This window comes from Panthera leo, chromosome E1 (genome assembly GCF_018350215.1).
Source record: "Panthera leo isolate Ple1 chromosome E1, P.leo_Ple1_pat1.1, whole genome shotgun sequence".
Taxonomy (NCBI): Eukaryota; Metazoa; Chordata; class Mammalia; order Carnivora; family Felidae; genus Panthera; species Panthera leo.
The window spans coordinates 41,654,370-41,672,370 of NC_056692.1; the positions used below are offsets into that span (position 1 = coordinate 41,654,370).

Sequence of the window (18,001 nt, forward strand, 5' to 3'; positions counted from 1 at the left end):
AAGCAGTTAGCACGAGAGGCTGGCGCTGGCCAACACGGTCATTCAGGGCAAACCCTTTGTAATTCTTCAAATGGTGGGGTTTTTAAATAGGCTGGAACTTCAACACTCTGTTTTCTAAAAAAATAAAAATAAAAATAAAAATAAAAATAAAAATAAAAAAAATAAAAATAAAAATAAAAATAAAATAAAATAAAATAAAATAAAATAAAATAAAACCATGCCCAAGGCATCGCGCTTCTAACAGACCAAGCGACCTGAGAGCAGTCCAAGGGGAACATTCCAAAGCAGGGGATTCTGAACGCAAGTCCTCCAACGATTCGCATCTTAAAAACTATTGACTTAGGGGAGTCCTCCAGGGGGAATCTGTTTGCCCCTCCGAGGGCCTCTTCGTTTAGGTATCTTTAATCCTAAGGAAAGAATTACAATGCGGTCTCTTCATGGGAATTTCCACCCGCTAACAACCGATGGCTTCTCCAGGCCAGTTCAGATCTCACGATGGGCCTCTGCCTCTGAGCAAGGTGCGGACAGCTGGGAGGAGCAGGGGGAGACAGGCATGGTGGAGGGAGAGGAGCCTGCGTTTGCATAGTTCCCTTACAGGGCTCGAGGTGCGGGGGTCCCCGCTCAGGAGAGGCCCCAGGGGTGGATGGTAGGGAGCAGCGGGGAGGGAGGCAGGGGGCAACGGAGGTCAGGAGGGACCCCTGTGGGCATCTCGAGCCTTACACTTGCACGGACCTCCTGCCTTCGGTCATCCAGGAGAAGGACACATGCCACACGCCTTCCCCCTCTGCGCCCCCACCTCAGGGAGGGGACATCATAAACTGCAGGCACAGGACACACACCAGGGAGCAAGAATGCCCTCCTTAGCAAGCTTCTTTATATGCCCCCCAGGGGGAAAGTGGCCCAGGGCTGTGTTGGGACAGACTTGTGGGCGAGTGCCTGGTGATGCTAGGAGCAGGGTGCACTGTGTTTCCTAAACATGGTGGCTTGGGACACCTCAACCGGGGGCTCCCCTGTCTGCCTCTAGAGAAGAGGCGGCGGGAGTGCCCTAGAGTTTCAATTTCCCCTCCTTGACTAGTCTGTCATTGAGCTGGCAGAGTTGAGCCAGGAAACCATCGTTGGGGCCGATCTCACGGTTCTGTCTCACGATGCTCAGCGCAGACTTGACATCCATCTTCTGGCGCATCATGAGGTACGCGATGACTAGGGTTGGGGAGCGGCTGTAACCTTCCCGGCAGTGGACAAGCACCCGGCCTGTAAGAAACAGGGACACGTGAGCTGGAGCTGGGGCCATCCAATCACAGAAGACCCTAGTCAAAACTCTCCTGGGGGCACCTGGGTGGCTCAGTGGGTTAAAGGGTCTGACTCTGGATTTCGGCTCAGGTTATGTCTCAAGATTCTTTTTTTTTTAATGTCTATTTAATTTTGAGAGAGAGACAGAGACAGAGTGTGAGTGGAGGAGGGGCAGAGAGGGAGACAGAATCCGAATCGGGATGTGGGGCCCGAACTCATGAAGCATGAGAGTATGACCTGAGCCAAAGTCAGACGCTTAACCGACTGAGCCACCCAGGCACCCCTGATCTCACGATTCTCGAGATTGAGCCCCGCATCAGGCCCTGTGCGGACAGCACGGAGCCTGCTTGGGATTCTCGCCCTCCCCCTCTCTCTGCCCCCTCCCCTGCTTGTGCTCTCTCTGAAAATAAATAAACATTTTAAAAAATGAAAAACAAAACCAAAAAAAAAACCCTTCCGGGGAAATGCAAATGAAAAGTAGAGTAAGAAGCCATTGTGTCCCCACCAGAATGACTCAGTGAAAAAGACGGAAAACACAAGGCGTCAGTCAGGCTGTACAGCAGCAGGACTTCCATCTGTGGCTGCGGAGGGGGCTGTGCGTTAGCACAGCACGCCAGCAAACTGTGGGGCAGTATGTGCTCAGCCTGGACACACGCGGCCCCTACGGCCGGGCGGGAACGTGCGCACACGTCCACCAAAAGACACCAGAATATTCACAAGGCAGCGCCCGTCACCATAAGCCCCGCAGGCATCTCCCAAAGGCCCACCAACGGTAGAAGAGATAAGTACCAAGAACGAACACCAGAAACAACACAGATGAAACACACACAGGGCATCTGGGACCCCATGGAGCAGGAGAGCGGGCAAACTGCTCTGTGCTATCAGAAGTCTGGATGGTAGTGGTGGGGGGACTGGGAGGGAACACGTGGCGGGCTTTCTAGGGTGCTGGTGGTGTCCTGTTTTCGGATCCGGGGGCTGATACGTGGGTGTGAGCGGCGCACTGATCCACACGCCTGTGATATGGGCGCTTCTCCTTATGAAACTATTTCAATCAAGAGCAGAACATGGAAACCACCCAAATGCCCGTCAACAGGTGAACGGACAAACCGGTACATCCACATGTTGGAAGACTACTCGGCATTAACAAGGGGCGAATTGTTGATACTTGCAGCAACAGGGATGGAATACCCAACAATTACGCTGAGTGAAAAAGGCCAGGCCAAAAGAGCGTACATATAATTCCATTTATACAGAAGTCTACGAAACATATACTCAAGTCTGATGACGAAAAGCAGACCAGTGGTTGGAAGGTGGAGAGGGGCAGAGCGGAGAGGTCACGAAGGCATATGAGGAAACTCCAGGCAGCGGGGGAGGGGATGGATGTGCTCACGATCTTGTTTGTGGTGATGGTTTCACAAGTGCATCCGTATGTCAAAACTTCAAATTGTAGGTTTTAAATAGGTGTGATTTACCGAATGTCAATTATACCTCAACAGAATGGTTTAAAAGATAAAAGAAACATGCATGTCAACTACAAACACAAAGACAAAAATATCAAAACACACCCAGGGCACTTGGGTGGCTCAGGGGGTTGAGCATCTAACTCTTGATTTTTGGCTCTGGTCATGATTTCACGGTTTGGTTTGTGAGTTCGAGCCCCACGTCCATCCGGCTCTGCACTGACAGTACAGAGCCTGCTTGGGATTCTCTCTCTCTCTCCCTCCCTCTCTCTGCCCCTCCCCAGCTTGGGCATTAGTGTGCACGCGCTCTCCCTCTCTCAACATAAATAAACCTAAAAAAAAATAATAATAATAAACCACACCAACAAAAAACACCCTCATGGCCCTTCAAATGGCCCACGAGGACCTACTAAAGCTGGCCCCCCACGTCCAACGCCATCTCCCCCTATCCCGTTATTAACGTGATTAACGCTATTAACGCTATGACCTATCTAACCCCACGACGCCTCAATTTCCTCATCTGTGTTAAGAGCACCCATCGCATGATGTTGTTAGGGGACTGAAGGAAATGACATATAAAGCCCTTAGGCTAGAGGGGCGCCCGGGTGGCTCGGCCGGTTAGGTGTCCGACTTTGGCTCAGGTCATGATCTCGCGACTCGTGGGTTCGAGTCCCACACCGGGTTCTGTGCTGACAGCTCAGAGCCTGGAGCCTGCTTCAGATCCTGGCTCTCCCTCTCTCCCGCTCACACTCTGTCTCTGTTTCTCAAAAATGAATAAACATTAAAAAAAAAAATTATTTTAAGCCCTTAGGCTAGAGCCTGGCACATGTAAACACTCAATAAATAACTATCATCTGGCATCAGGAGTCCTCTAGTGGCACCTAGTATCTTCCACTATGGCACCCCAGCTCTATGTCCCTGTTGGCCTTGCACAGATCTACCCCTCCTCTGCCAGACTGTGAGTTCCTTGAGGGGAAGGCCTGTGGGGTATTGGTTTCTGGATGCCCTACCATCCCTCGTATACATTGGTGTTCGATGAGTATTTGCTGACTAGCCAAGTAAATGATTAGCCACCAATACATGTAGACTGCCATTACTTTGAAGGAAAGCGGCTGGTCCAGGATCAAACACAGTCTCTTCTGTTCCCATCACCCCACCCCCAAAACATGACTCTATTTCCCCAGTGCCTCCCAAGCAGGAAGGGGAAGGCCTCCACTTTCCTGCCCATTCACTCTCTGGCCAGTGTACCCAAAGTCCGCAGAGCGGGGGAACTCCCATCCATGCCCCGACCCTGGCAAGGGGACCATCTGCACAGAGACTTCCTCATCACCTGGAACAGACTCAGAAGCCCAAGACGCACAGAACCAATGGGGAAGGGGAGGGCTCGACTCCCATCCTTCCAGGCCCCACCCAGACGCCATCCTCCTCCATAAAGCCTCCTTTGATCTTCCTGGCTGGAAACGACGGCTTCCTCCTCTGAGCACTCCTGGCTGTTCCCACTTCTCCAAAGTGATGGACACCTGGTTCCCCTGAGCCGTGCACACTGTTGGAGGCCAGTGCATTTCTGTTGACTCACTCGGCCAATCAACCCCAGAAGCATTTACACTTGGCATTAGAGTCCTTGGAATTCGTTTTTGTCACTCACTCGGTAATTATTTGCAGCGTTGTCTGCTATGTGCCCGATACTACATCAGGGGCTGGGGAGACAGACGGGGGACCCAGTGGACCCAGCCTGAGAGCAGGCTTCATGGAAGAGAGAACACTGTGCCCAGCGATAAAACGCAAGGTGGAGTTTGCCAGACGACAGGGTAGGGAGAGGCAGAGAGAAATTTCCAGATTCAGCCCACGTGGGCTCCTGCTAAGACAGGAGGTCACAAGAAGTCAAGCTATGTTCCTAGTTGTATGGAAAGAGGAAACAAAGTCAGAAAGCTCTAAGCTCCCCGAGCGGATGACCAATCCATACACAAGATGAGCAAAACGCACCCCCTTACCTGTGCCCCTTGTTGCCATCTACCCAAGAATTCAGTACAGCCGAAGCCGGGGTTGGGGGACACAGGAGACCACGAAGGGCCTGACAGTGAAGTCTGCAGATTCCCTGCATGATAACACTTCCCTCCTGAGCCCCAGATACGCCATAATCAGCATCTGGTACAAACTGGTCATTGGAAATCATTCCGGGGCGGAGGCCAGGCACAAGAAGCATTATGTAGCAGAGACAGCCTAGAATCAGGGGGACGAGGCTGACCGTGCCTTAATGGGGCGGGGGGGGGGGGCACTTCCCCTGAGAAGGTTGTGGGGAGGGGAGGAAGAGGCTGGGGGAAGCAGCTTGAAGGTAAAGGCAGCTGCTGAGAGAAGTAAGCTAAAAGCAGAAAGGGCAAGAGGCCCAGCCTGCTCAGCTGACGTCTGCCTTCTGCCTTCTAGGATTTCCCCCAGGGACACCTTCCCTGACTGCCAGTTCCTCACCAGTTCTGTTTCAGTCTAAGGTTTGGGAGCATTTAGAAAGTAGCTGGAAGACGTGGCCCATGGGCCACAGCTTGCTGAGCACCAGCCTAAGCCAGTCACGGCTGCCCCCATTCCTCTGGCCAGGCATTCATGTAAGCCAGGTCCAGCCAGCGAGATGTGAGGGGAACCCTACTGAGGAGTTTCTGAGGACCATTCTACTCTTGAAAGGAGGGAAGGAAGGAAGGAAGGAAGGAAGGAAGGAAGGAAGGAAGGAAGGAAGGAAAGAAGGAAGGAAGGAAGGAAACACATGAGAAACAGACGGCGGCCTCGTCTTTCGCTGCACTTTGTCCTGCTGGGATGTGGTGACTGGGTCTGCCACTGCCGTGGTGGGACCACTAGGGGACTGTCCAGCACGGAGGGCGGCAAGAAAGAGAGAGGAGAAACACCTTATCCTGATGCCATCACTGAGCTGCTGAATCAACCGGCCCCAGAGCTCCTTCACCTCAGGACTTCTTACCACAGAAGATAAACTGTTATTACTGAAGCTATTTGAATTGGGGGCATGTGGGGAGTGGCTGGAAATGAACTCTCAGCCAAAGTCAACTCAAACACAAGGACCCCAGGGCTGCCACCCGGTGAAAGGTTTGTACGTCTTGTGTAATGTAGCGCCACTTGATAGGTTCCAAGAGGAAGCCCACTGCGGGCCTCTTTTCCAGAAAAAAATCCAAAGTTGCCTTGCACTGTTTCCTAGGAGGCAGGTGCCTTACCGTTCTTTTGAGCCAAGGCCTGGTCAATGAAGTCTGCAGCCCTTTCAAAGTAGGCGCTGAGGTTGAACTCCTGCGTGTCATTGGCTTTGATGCCCAGGTAGGTGATGCCGGAGTCCTTGTAGAAGTTGGCGTTGGTGTTGACGTGCATGAAGGACCTGCCCTCAGCAGCATTCAGAACATGGGTGATGCCTAGTTTCTGCAGCTTGGGGATGTCTTGAGCCACAGACCTGGACAGAAGAGAGCAGCAGGGAATGATTAACTGACCCAGTGGCAGCCCCAGGGGGAGGAAGACAGAGAAGATTCTAAGTCTCTTGGCAAAGCAAGGAACCCTCCACGCTCGGCCCCTGCCAGCTTCTCCCCATCTTATGACCCACCTCCCTCACGCCAGCCATATCTAATTACCGGCAGCTTCCCCAAATAGACTGGGTGGTTTCATACCCGTGTTGTTCCCGCTCTGGAATGCCGTCCTCTAGCTTCTCCATGGACACACACCCTCTCATTTTTCACCACCCTCTGCAGTATGTCCCGGTCACCCCTCCATTCCATCTGGCATCGTGTTCCCTATGCTGAGGCGGTGGTAGAGCCCAGTGGCTAAAAATGGGCTCCAGAGCCGGACTGCCTGGGCTGAGTCCAACTCTGAGACTCGCCAGCCAGGTTAACCTTGAGCAAGTCCCTTGACCTTTTTGTGACTCCAGCTTCCCCGTCTGTAAAATGGGGATGGTAACGGCAGCTACCCCCGGGGGTTGTCATTGAGTGTTAAATGTGCTATTGTGTAGACAGAGCTTGACACTGAGGACAGTGCTTTTCTAAAGCCTCATGGTGCTTATTTGTTTTCACGGGCAGGCTGTGAGCTCCTGGAGGGAATGACCATGTCTGCTTCAGGTCTGCATGTCTAGCACCTGCTACAGCACCTGGCACATAGTAGGTGCCGAATAACTATGCAGTGAATCAGAGAAAAAGAAGGAAATCGGCGCCACCTAGGCAGCCCCCCTCCTTGGATTATAAAGCACGGCAGCCCCGCCAGTCCCCCAGAGGGACCCTTTCGGCCACAGACCACCGACCACGGTTCTGAAGCTCTCTCGGGTGAGGAAGCACTTGGGGACCAAGTGGCGCCAACAGAACTCTGGGGGTTACAAAACATTTGATCTGAATAGTCAAAGGGCTCCTTTATTTCATCTCACAACAACATCCCAATTCAGACAGCAGTGTATACTTCACAGAAATGCCTTCTCCTACAGGATCCTGTTTGCCTATCACAGCAGCCTGTAAGGAAGCAAGGACTCGGCTTAGACTCGGGCCCAACAGGACAGCGGAAGGATGTGCTTGTGCTCACATGGGCTGCTTGGAGGCAGAGCCGGGAGGAGACCTGACGCCAGCTCTGTTCTGTCTTCCCCTCACTCTGCCTGTCATGTCCACATCAACTGCAAATCCTGAGTTCTAGAAAACAAGGCTCATACAGGATCCTCTCTGCCCTGTGAACCCTGATTTGGTTAAGGGGCTCCCAACGTGCGGGAGCACCCCGCCCCCCCTCCCCCACACACACACCCGTGGCCAAGTCGAAGCCAGATTCACTAACTGGGCAGGGGACGTGTTTTCTACAGTGGCCGTCCGCACTTGCCAGTCTGGCTACCACCAGACATCCACAACCTAGCTTTTCACTTGGTAAGTGGTGGCAGCCGAATGTGCCAAACTGCCCAAGACAGTGGGTCCCAAGGGTGCCAAGGCCACTTGCTGCCTGCGTTGACTGGACAGGGGGCTGGCTTTCCTCAGAACTCTGCAATTACTGAGCCCTCTGGCTGAGGCTCTGGGACTGTTTTAGCTTGTCCCTGCTCACCATACTGCACACGGTTGTATTGTAAGGCAGTGGTTGATGAAAACAAACAACTCTGAAGGTGAACTCCCATTCACCTCCCTTCTCTATTACTTGACATTCAACAAATTTACCATTATCATTAATATCCTTATGAATGTGCATTATACAGTGCCTGACACACAGTAAGTGCTCAATATGGTGAATGAATAGATGCAATGGAGGAGACGGTCCCCCATGAAGGTGGGACCTGCCTTATGGACCCCTTTTAGCCCCGCGATGATCCCCGTTTTTGTGGCACTCCTTAGGGTAAGCAGCAGTCCTGTAGTACAGGACAGGGGGTACAGACATGAACAAGACTTTGACCCTGTCCTCACAATCCCTCAACCACTCTGGGCCACCATTTCCCCCTGGGTAAAAGGAGAGAAGAGAGTTAGTTCTGGGTTTCCAACACGCAGACCCTGGCCCACAGAGCTCAGGGCGTTGGTTAATCAAACCCTATGTGCAAGTTAGGAAAAGGAGCGAGGAAACCCCGGCCCCGCTCTCCGGATCCCACATTTGGAGTATTCCCCCTTGATCAGGCCTGCCCAGCCGGGAAACTTCCACGCCCGATTTGTGACGTCAGCCCGTTGCCATGGCAGCGAAGGCAGACATTCCGCGGTGACCTCACTGCAGAGCCAGGCAGCTGTCACATGACGCGCGGGCTGGAGACCGGCCGGGTGACTGAGGGCCACCTGTTAAGCGATCACGGTAGCCCGACCCCGCCCAAAGCCGAGCCCCTAGCGGGTAACGGCTGCGGGCCGCACGCCGGGCTGGCCGAGCGCCCCGGGCTCCGTGCCCCCCGCGAGGGGGAGGACCTCGTGGGGCCGGGGCGGGGTCTAGCCCCTCCGCCCCCACGCACGGGGGCGGGCGGCGACTCCAGCCCCCTCTGTGTTCCCGGACGGCGACCACGCCCCGCACCCCCCCTCCCCACGCCCGCGACGCCCCCACCCCGGCTTTCGGGTGGGCGGGGCGCCCCAGCGGCGACTCACGCGTTGCCCACGTAGATCCTGGGGGTGACCTCGTTGCAGGGCTGGCTCGGCAGGCTGTAGCAGCCGCTGCCGTCCGAGAGCAGGTCGTTGAGATCCTGCACCGAGAGCTCGAACGGGCCCGACATGGCGGCGGCCGGGCCCAGCACGCCGGGGCAGCAGCCTGCGAGGGGAGAGCCGCCGGGTCAGCTGGGCGGGGGCTCGCTTGCCGGGACCCGCCCCGTCCCGCCCCGGAGGCGGGCCCGCCGGACGCGGGAAAAGGCGGAGCGCGGGCGGCCGACGCGCCCCGCTCCCCGCGAGAAGGCGCGCCGCTGGGGTCGCGCGGACGCTCGGAGGCCCCTAGGCACGTGCCCCGGCGGAAATGGCGCCGCCCGTGTTGGGGGGGGGGTGGGGTCTTCGGCCCACCCGCGGCGTTTTCTGTACCATTATCCCCTGGGAAGTGCAGTGGCTTCATTGGACTAAACTCGGGACGCAATAAATGTTTCTATTGACCAGGCTCCTGTTGACACCACAGGTGTCGCTCAGTTTTTGCAGGATTACCGGGACACCAGGGTTGGGCTTGTGACCTCTGACTGCCTGCTGCGGGACCCGCAGCCCAGACCTCGCCCGGGGAGCTGGTCCAAAAGGCAGAATCTGCGCCCCAGCCCAGACTTGCGGAATAAGAATGTGCCTTTTACAGCACACACTCCCTTCCCCCACCGCGATTCCTACAAAGGTTAGAGTTTGAGAAGCACAACTCTGAGGCACGTTTCTTCCAACAGTTATGGAGACCCAGCATCGTGCCCAAAAGCTTGGGTTCTGCGCAGCCACACTTGGCATTCTGACGCTGGTCTCTCCGAACCTGTTTGCTATTTAAAAAAAAAAAAAAAAAAAAAAAAGGATACTATTGATGTGGGAAAAAAGACAAAAGAAAAAGTTAAATTTCCTTGCTACTCACAGCCCATTGATCAGTCCTTGAAACAGGCAGAGTGACCTTCCTCTGGGAGCTCAGCTGTCTCCACGTTGATACTTTGCTAAGGGCAAAAGAGAATCTTAGCTTAACGTTACCCTCCCCCCCCCCCCTCCTGCCAGGATCTTGTGAGTCTACTTTAAACATATAGAAATTCCTTTGGAAACTTCCTTTACCTCTACCCCCCAAGATGTATGTTAGCAATCATCCTCCAAGCATATGGCCCCAGGATATACATCTGAAAGGGCTCCTGACTTTTTTCCAACAGTAATAAATGACTTTTTCGTAACAATAGCTAGCCTCCTCAGGGTCCTGGAAATCTTGTTTCCAAAATTCCTTACAGACTTTCTCTGTCCCTGACCCCTCCCGACTTGAAAGTACATATTCAACTTTCCACAACCCCAGTGCTCTTTCTCCCCACTGGTCCTGCCCTCATGCTTTAAGAAAACCACCGATGGGGCGCCTGGGTGGCTCAGGTTGAGCATCCAACTTCGGCTCAGGTCATGATCTCGAGGTTTGTGGGTTCAAGCCTCGTGTCGGGCTCTGTGCTGACAGCTCAGAGCCTGGATCCTGTTTTGGATTCTGTGTCTCCTCCTCTCTCTGCCCCTCCCTCATGTGTGCTCTGTCTCTGTCTCTCAAAAATAAATCAATGTAAAAAAAGAAAACCACTGTTTTGCCCCAAAGATGTCTCAAGAATTCTTTCTTGATCGTTTGCCCCAACATTTCCACATCATTTGTGCCTCGTTCCTAGGGTTGTTTGAAAGATTAAACGTGATGCTCAAGGAAAGCGCCCAACACTGTGCAATGAGCACTCAGTAGGTGTTCTCCTTCTACTTTAGCCAATGTAATGAGCACCCACTAGGTGCTACTACACCTGTGCTACCGTGGAGGTGAATCAGGCTCCTTTGCAGCCGGTCCAAGAGCAGCTGCCAGCCCAGGGTTGGCCTCTCCTCATTTGCTGAGATCCCACTAAGAGCGGATGACGGTCTCTGTTCTCCCCCACTGCCGACGGCAGATTACCCACACCCACTCTTACCCCTCCCAAAACCAGATGTCCTGGGAGTTCAGGAAACCTCATCCTGAGTCCAGCCCTGCCACTAACTCGGTTCTTGAGCAGCAAAGCAGGCTGTGACTCTGGACTTCAGTTTCCTCATCTGCAAAAGGAAGAAATTGGATGAGATTATCCTTCAGGCCATCTTTCACCTTCCCCCCAAAGCTGGTGGTCTCACGGCTCCAGGGGATCCATCACGGTGGAGACTAGTTAGCTTAGAGTCCAAGGTGTATAACCAAGGCTGGACTCCTCCACCCCAGCCCCCACCCGGAGCCTTCCCACCCCTCCCAGCGCACCACGCCTTTCCCCGTAGTGCTGGCGGCAGCTGCCTGCGAGGCAGGTGGGAGAGCGAGCTTCTGAGTCTCACCCCTCATCTTGACTTGGACCTAGATTAGCTTTCAAGCAGAAGCCCAGGGGTGGCCAGGCATGCTCCGCCACTCCTCTTCCTTCCCCAAGACCCGTCCCTGATGTCATAACTGGGTAACTATGACAACATGTCACGGGGACCGCTGAGGACCTCACAGAGGAGCCTGGGTGCCTCATTTCTGAAGTGAGACTAGGAAGAGAAGATGAACAATTGCCTGGATTATCTCGCCTACCCTGTAATCGTCTCTAATCACAGGCAGAGCACGACCTTCAGGAAGAAACTGGACTTTGGCCACTACATATTTCACAAGAATAGGATACAAATAGGTATGTGGGTCATTGGGGCAGGACACTGTGATTAGGGGTTCTGGAAGGGTCCACCTTAGAGAGATTGACGGTAAACCAGACCAGGACAGGGCTTTGCAGTGATGTGGCCTTATCTGCTGGGTTGGGTCAAGAGAACAGCGTCAGTGACAAAATTTATCGTCCACCCGGAGTCCAGTGGACGGAAATGCTCATTTAAACTCGTTAAAGCCAAAGAAAACTAGAGAGGCTCCCAACAGGCTAGTCCTATTGTGGAGGATGAGGATGAGAGAGGCTCTTTTTTATTTTTTTAATGTTTATTTATTTTTGAGAGAGAGAGAGAGAGAGCATGGGCAGGGGGAGGAGCAGAGAGAAAGGGAGACACAGAATCCAAAGCAGGCTCCAGACTCTGAGCTGTCAGCACAGAGCCTGATGTGGGGCTTGAACTCCCGAACCGTGAGATCAGGACCTGAGCTGAAGTCAGACACTTAACCAATTGAGCCACCCAGGCACCCCGGGAGAGGCTCTTTCACTAGGTGCAAAGAACATTGATCTCTACGTTTTACTTGTTCCCGCCCTCACGTTCTTTCACGTCTGCTAAAAAACTCATCAAAGATGTCAGCTTGGGACAGTTAAACTTCCTGAACTAGAGTAACGTCGGAATTTAAAATCGTAATGTTTATTAGTCAGACGGTCATTTAGAATGAGTGGGTTTTCCGAGGTGGCTGAGGGGACTCCTGTGTCGTAACGTGGCTCTCTTTTATCCTTCTCTAGTGAAGCCTACTGTCGATACCAAACCTCCGGTGGCACACACGCATCACATTTTAAAACTGAGCAAACTACAGGTATTTGTTCTTGCCATTTGCAGATGTACTTGACTGATCTTTATCTATGTCCTGAAGGGGTCCAGCTTCCCAGAGCCTCATAAATACCCACCTAACCCAGAGATTTGTTACTCCTCCCCTCCCCTTGCACACCAGCCATTTCCTGTGCTCTGCTCCCCGTCTCCATGGTGGCCCCCAATTTGCCCCTCCCCCGCCATCCCAGAGGATGGTGATCCTGAGCCGTTGGGTGTTGGATGATGTCACCATGCTGGGGTGTGGTTTCTTACCAGGGTGAACAAAAGCGAATCGACAAAATCGAATATGAAAACAAACAACTGTGTCAGAAAATCGCAAATGCCCATCGCGGCCCTGCCAGGGTGGATTGCTGGAACGAATATTTTTCCAAGAGGTAGTGTCCTTTCTCCCCTTTTCATTTTTGGAAAGTCAAAATTGACTTGCCCCTTATTGAATTTTAGTGCAAGCTTCCCTTGAGCAGGAGGACTCAAAGGAAGGTATCTTGACGGGTAAGCTGAAGAGACCAGATTAAGGAGAATAAAAACTACTCAAAAGGGGGACCTTCCTCTAGCGTTAAAGACTCCTAACTTTTATTGCATCTAAGAGACTTTTTGGAGTCCTATTCAGAGTTTGTCACAGGAAAATACCACATAGTTTTGTCAAATGGTGACCAGAGGTGGGACTCTGACACAGTGTTCTTAAGGATCGGTTCCTCAAATATTTCCTGAGCAATTACTATGTGCTAAGTGCTATGAATAGAGATGAAATATATATATATATATATATAAATGATGAAATATATATAGATGAAATATATATATATTTCCTTGTATATCTGAAATAGTTGAAAGCTGAAAAGAAGCGAAGCAGAACTTGTCCCTGGCCCTTTGTGATGTATCCATAGGCAAGCCCCTTCCCCCATGACATAAACCAGACATTCTCAGTCCTGGTTTCACATAACCATTCCTGGGGTGCTGCTACCAAATGCCAATGTCCAACCTGCACCCTAGACCAATAAAATAGAATCTTCTAGCGGACATCAGGGTTGAAAAACCACTGATACAAACCTACCAATGCTGTGCACGTTCGCCAGAGTGTAGTCGATTTCAACAGGTATATGGGGCCTCAGGGATCAGCAGGACAGTGTGTTCCCTGAGCTTAGGCAGCCTGGGTTTATGACATCACGACTTCATCCGAGAGGGGTATTTTATTCTTCAACCATCTCAGGATTTTGTGTTTTTCAGCTTGAACAGAGAAACAAGAAACCGGGAGCTAGTGAGAATCACCGTGGAAAACCAGGGCATTCTGAAGAGGCTTGGCGATCGAAAACCGCACTATGACCGCAGATCATCCGAGATAGATTGGCAGGCACGTGGATACTCCGCCCTATTCCCTCGCACACACAGAGTTCGCCTGTGTTCAGAGTAGAGTCGGTCTCAGAAGAGACCCCTGAGTGGCTGAGGGAGCGATCATGAGAAATGCAACAATCGGTAAAAGGGAAGCTGCCCAGAGCAAACAAAGCTAACGACAGGAGCAAGCCACCCTCCTTGGTAGCAAAGCTGCTATGCGTCAGTTTCAGAAAATAATACCTCCTAGCGTCTTCCTTCAGGCTTTAATTCATTGAGGAAAGCCAAATGTACAAGCAGAGAGGAGGAAGGGTATACCATTCAGTGTGCGGGTGATTTCCTTCATTTAGGAATGACCCTTCAAGAAGGAAAAAAAGAAAAAAGGCATCTGCGGTGTTTTTAAAACCCCCCCACTCCCTGGCTTTGGTCTGTAAGCCTTTTCTAAGCTAGCCTTAGGAGTTAGACGTTCAACTTAAAAAAAAATTTTTTTAACGTTTATATATTATTGAGAGACAGACAGAGAGAGAGCAGGAGCATGGGAGGGGCAGAGAGAGGAGGAGACACAGAATGGGAAGCAGGCCCCAGACTCCAAGCTGTCAGCACAGAGCCCGACGCGGGGCTCGAAATGACAAATCCTGAGATCATGACCTGAGCCGAAGTCGGACGCTTAACCCACTGAGCCACCCAGGCGCCCCTAGACCTTCTACTTTAGCACCAGCCCCCTGGCACTGACATAATTCTCTCTGATTTTTTTCTTTCAAGAATTCAAGGCGCTATATCAGAAATACAACAAAATATCTTCTCTCCCGAGATGAATAGGTATGTCTTCCCGTGGCCGCTTCTTACTGTGAAATAACAGTGATCACAGTTGATATCAAAGCCCTAAGAACTGTGTAGATGAAGAACAAGGGGCCCAGTTAAAGGGATGGATTTTGCTCTTCTGTTAGTATAAGGGAACTTAGGGCTGTGTCTTCTCTCCCTATGAGTAGGAAATGACTGGCTTTTGTCATCAGCTTTTGAGTCTTCATGTGAGTCTTAAGGGGAAGTGATTTGTTCCAATAAAACATAAACAGGAGGTCTCGTGGCTTTACTGTTGTGCCAAAAGTTGAATTATATGTCTCTGTCACTGTTCAAAAGTACCGTTGTGTTGGCATTTTGTATTATTTAACTTTATTAGTAATGGCCAAGTTTGGGATTTTTTTTTTTTTTTTTTATCCCTGGGGAGAAGGATAAATGGACACGCAGGCTTTCCAAAGAATAGGTCTGTGTAATTAATGTGTCTCTATTTCTCTCCCTCTCTTTTCCCCTGAATACAAGGTTACTCACAGTGGAAAAGATACAAGAGAAAGCCCTAGGATTTCTTAGCTGCTTAGACTCTCAAAACACTCCTAAGTGGCTGAACGCCCAATCCTAGGATGCTACAATAAAGCTTGGAACATAAAATGAGTAAGTTACATTTAAGGTACCTGAAGGCTTTCAGTCCCATCCCAAAATGGAGACAGAGTGGGGCAGGCAGAAGGAAGGATACAACCATTTTTATTTGGGGCTATGAAAAGAAGTGTCTATGAGAGAGAAGGCAAGAGAAGCATACACCATCACCACCATCGTAGAGGGGAGGAAGGCGGGGTAAGATGACCCAGCCACAAACACAGCTCTGTCAAAATGGAAAACAGAAGCACGTGATAAGATTAAGGTCCTGACAACACAGAGAACAAATGCCATTTCTCTGTGAATACACAGAATTGGAAAAGAATGCTTCATTGAAGTTTCCGTGTACTCTGTTCATTTATAAGGGGGCGGCCACAGTGAAAATGTCACACGTATCTCAAAACATATGGCAAGACAACATTCCCTGACTGCTGTGACTGGTCATGCTGGGGTTGAGCCCGACTTTATTTAAACTTTTTATTTTGAAAGAGAGTAGATCTTAAGTGTTGTCATCACAAATAAATAAACTGTTTGTTTTAAAATAGATTCACAGGAAGTTGCAAATAAAGCACGGGGTGGGAGTGGGGCACTCCCGCACCCTTCACCCAGCCTTCTCCGCAAGTTAGCATCCTTTTTTTTTTTTTTTTTTTTTAGCATCTTGCATAACTGACAAGATGTAGTTTCTAGCTTTTTGGACTATTACGAATAAAGCAGCTATGAATATTTGTTCCAAGGGTCTGCATGAAAATCAGTTTAACTTCCTTGGGATAAGCACCCAAGAATACAATTGCTGGGTTGTATGGTAAGTCTATTTTAAAAGGAACTCGGGGCGCCTGGGTGGCTCAGTCGGTTAAGCGTCCGACTTCGGCTCAGGTCATGATCTCGCGGTCCGTGAGTTCGAGCCCCGCGTCGGGCTCTGTGCTGACAGCTTGGAGCCTGGAGCCTGCTTCGGATTCTGTGTCTCCCTCTCTCTCCCCTCCCCTGCTCGCCCTCTCTCTGTCTCCCAAAAAACATTTTTTTTAAATTTTTTTTTTTAACGTTTATTTATTTTTGAGACAGAGAGAGACAGAGTGTGAACAGGGGAGGGGCAGAGAGAGGGGGAGACACAGAATCTGAAACAGGCTCCAGGCTCTGAGCTGTCAGCACAGAGCCTGACGCGGGGCTTGAACTCACAGACCGTGAGATCATGACCTGAGCCGAAGTCGGACGCTTAACCGACTGAGCCACCCAGGCGCCCCTCCCAAAAAACATTTTTTAAAGAAACTACAAAACTATTTCCAGAATGGCTATACCATTTACCTTTCCACCAGCAATGGATGAGTGCTGCAGTTTCTCTATGTCCTCATTAGCGTTGGATATTATTCTTCATTTTAGCCATTCTGATATGTGTGCAGTCACATCTCATGTGGTGTTCTCATCTGCATTTCTGTAGTGATTAGTGACGTTGAACGTCTTTCACATGTTTGTCATCTGTATATCCTCTTGCATAAAATGCCTGTGAATATCTTTTGCCCATTTTCTAACTGGGCCATTCATTTTTTTTAATATTGCATTTTGAGAGTTCTTTATATATTCTAGACCAGATCCTTCGTTGGATCTGTGATCTGCAAAATATTTTCTCCCAGTCTGTCATTTTTCTTTTTGTCCTCTTAACAGGGTCTCTCCTAGAGCAAAGTATTTTATTTTAATTTTTTTATTGTTTATTTTTGAGAGAGAGAGAGAGAATGAGCAGGGGAGGGGCAGAGAGACAAGGAGACACAGAATCTGAAGCAGGCTCCAGGCTCTGAGCTGTCAGCACAGAGCCCGATGCGGGGCTTGAACCCACGAACCCCGAGATCATGACCCGAGCTGAAGACGGACGCTTAACTGACTGAGCCACCCAGGCGCTCCAAGAGCAAAGTATTTTAATGTTGATGGCATCCAATTTATCAATGATGCAAGTGTTCTGTGTTTTGACTATATCGATGTCAATATCCTGGTTGTGATATTGTGCCATAGTAATGTGCTACCCCTGGGGAAAATGGGTAAAGGGCAGAAAGCATCTCTCTGTTACTTCTCACACCCACGTAAATTCTACAATTATCTCAAAATAAAAAGTTTAAAGAATAAATCCATATACCCAAATATAAATTAACTGGGTCCAGTTTATCTCAGTTTGAGGAATTACCTCAATCTAGATTCTTCTAAACATCCAGGTTAGAAACCCGGGGTCATCCTTTACTTTGTACCTCTTTCTCCCTCCCCCAACTACATATTTTATTATTTTTTTAGTGTTTATTTTTGAGACAGAGAGAGAGCGTGAGCATGAGTGGGTGAGGGGCAGAGAGAGAGAGAGACACAGAATCCGAAGCAGGCTCCAGGCTCTGAGCCGTCAGCACGGAGCCTGATGCGAGGCTCGAACCCACGAACTGTGAGATCGTGACCTGAGCCAAAGTCAGAGGTTCAACGGACTGAGCCACCAGGCGCCCCTAACTAGGTATTTTAAATCCAGCACTCCTATCGCTCTGTCTCTGGGTGTGCTGTTAGTTTCCCTTCATCTGAGAATGTCACTTCCCTTTCATTCCTTAAGGATAATTTCATCACATATAGAATTCAAGATTGACAGTTCTTTGCTTTCAGCACTTTATAAATGTTGTGTGACTTCTGCCTCCATAGTTTCCTTTATAGGCAATACTAAAATAGAACTTGAATTGGTATTCCTTCCTGGTTGTTTCCCCCCTGTTTTTCATACTTTAGCTAAGTGTTCAGCTTTCAGAAGATTAATTATGATCTGTCTAGTGGATTTCTTTGGTCTCAACCTACTTGGAGTATATCAGCTTCTTGAACCCACAGGTTTCTAACTTTCACCGACTTTGGGGCATTTTCAGCCATTATTTCTTTGAATACCTTTCAGCCCCACATTTCTCCTCTCCTAGGATTCTG

The 18,001-nt window shown here is 50.4% G+C and overlaps 2 protein-coding genes and 1 long non-coding RNA gene across 4 annotated transcripts; 1 reads left to right on the plus strand and 2 right to left on the minus strand.

Annotated features, from left to right (window-relative positions):
- Positions 1-362: 362 nt before the first annotated feature.
- On the minus strand, positions 363-9,774 carry DUSP3 (dual specificity phosphatase 3). Its single transcript, XM_042915511.1, has 4 exons — positions 9,735-9,774; positions 8,801-8,960; positions 5,960-6,186; positions 363-1,251 (listed from the first exon to the last, which is right to left on the minus strand). Exons 1-4 carry the CDS (start codon positions 9,739-9,741, stop codon positions 1,046-1,048), a joined length of 600 nt encoding a protein of 199 aa, XP_042771445.1. The 5' UTR covers positions 9,742-9,774; the 3' UTR covers positions 363-1,045.
- LOC122206390 lies at positions 9,771-11,272 on the minus strand. 2 transcript variants are annotated; one of them, XR_006196439.1, is made up of 3 exons: positions 11,165-11,272; positions 10,621-10,900; positions 9,771-9,810 (listed from the first exon to the last, which is right to left on the minus strand). It is a non-coding gene; the product is annotated as an uncharacterized LOC122206390 (long non-coding RNA). The 2 variants fall into 2 exon arrangements; XR_006196438.1 differs by having other exon boundaries at positions 10,783-10,900; positions 11,165-11,270.
- Positions 11,273-11,297: 25 nt separating this feature from the next.
- CFAP97D1 (CFAP97 domain containing 1) lies at positions 11,298-15,404 on the plus strand. The gene is made up of 6 exons (XM_042915512.1): positions 11,298-11,490; positions 12,241-12,311; positions 12,581-12,699; positions 13,550-13,673; positions 14,414-14,470; positions 14,969-15,404. Exons 1-5 carry the CDS (start codon positions 11,367-11,369, stop codon positions 14,468-14,470), a joined length of 495 nt encoding a protein of 164 aa, XP_042771446.1. The 5' UTR covers positions 11,298-11,366; the 3' UTR covers positions 14,969-15,404.
- Positions 15,405-18,001: the final 2,597 nt, after the last annotated feature.

Coding starts and splice junctions, on each gene's coding strand:
- DUSP3 (XM_042915511.1), bottom strand. Junction 6,187..8,800: donor AGGATCTACGTGGGCAACGC/GTGAGTCGCCGC, acceptor TCTTCTGTCCAG/GTCTGTGGCTCAAGACATCC. Junction 1,252..5,959: donor GGCCTTGGCTCAAAAGAACG/GTAAGGCACCTG, acceptor TGTTTCTTACAG/GCCGGGTGCTTGTCCACTGC.
- CFAP97D1 (XM_042915512.1), top strand. CDS start 11,367: ATGAACAATTGCCTGGATTATCTCGCCTACCCTGTAATCGTCTCTAAT. Junction 12,312..12,580: donor TAAAACTGAGCAAACTACAG/GTATTTGTTCTT, acceptor GTTTCTTACCAG/GGTGAACAAAAGCGAATCGA. Junction 12,700..13,549: donor AACGAATATTTTTCCAAGAG/GTAGTGTCCTTT, acceptor TGTGTTTTTCAG/CTTGAACAGAGAAACAAGAA.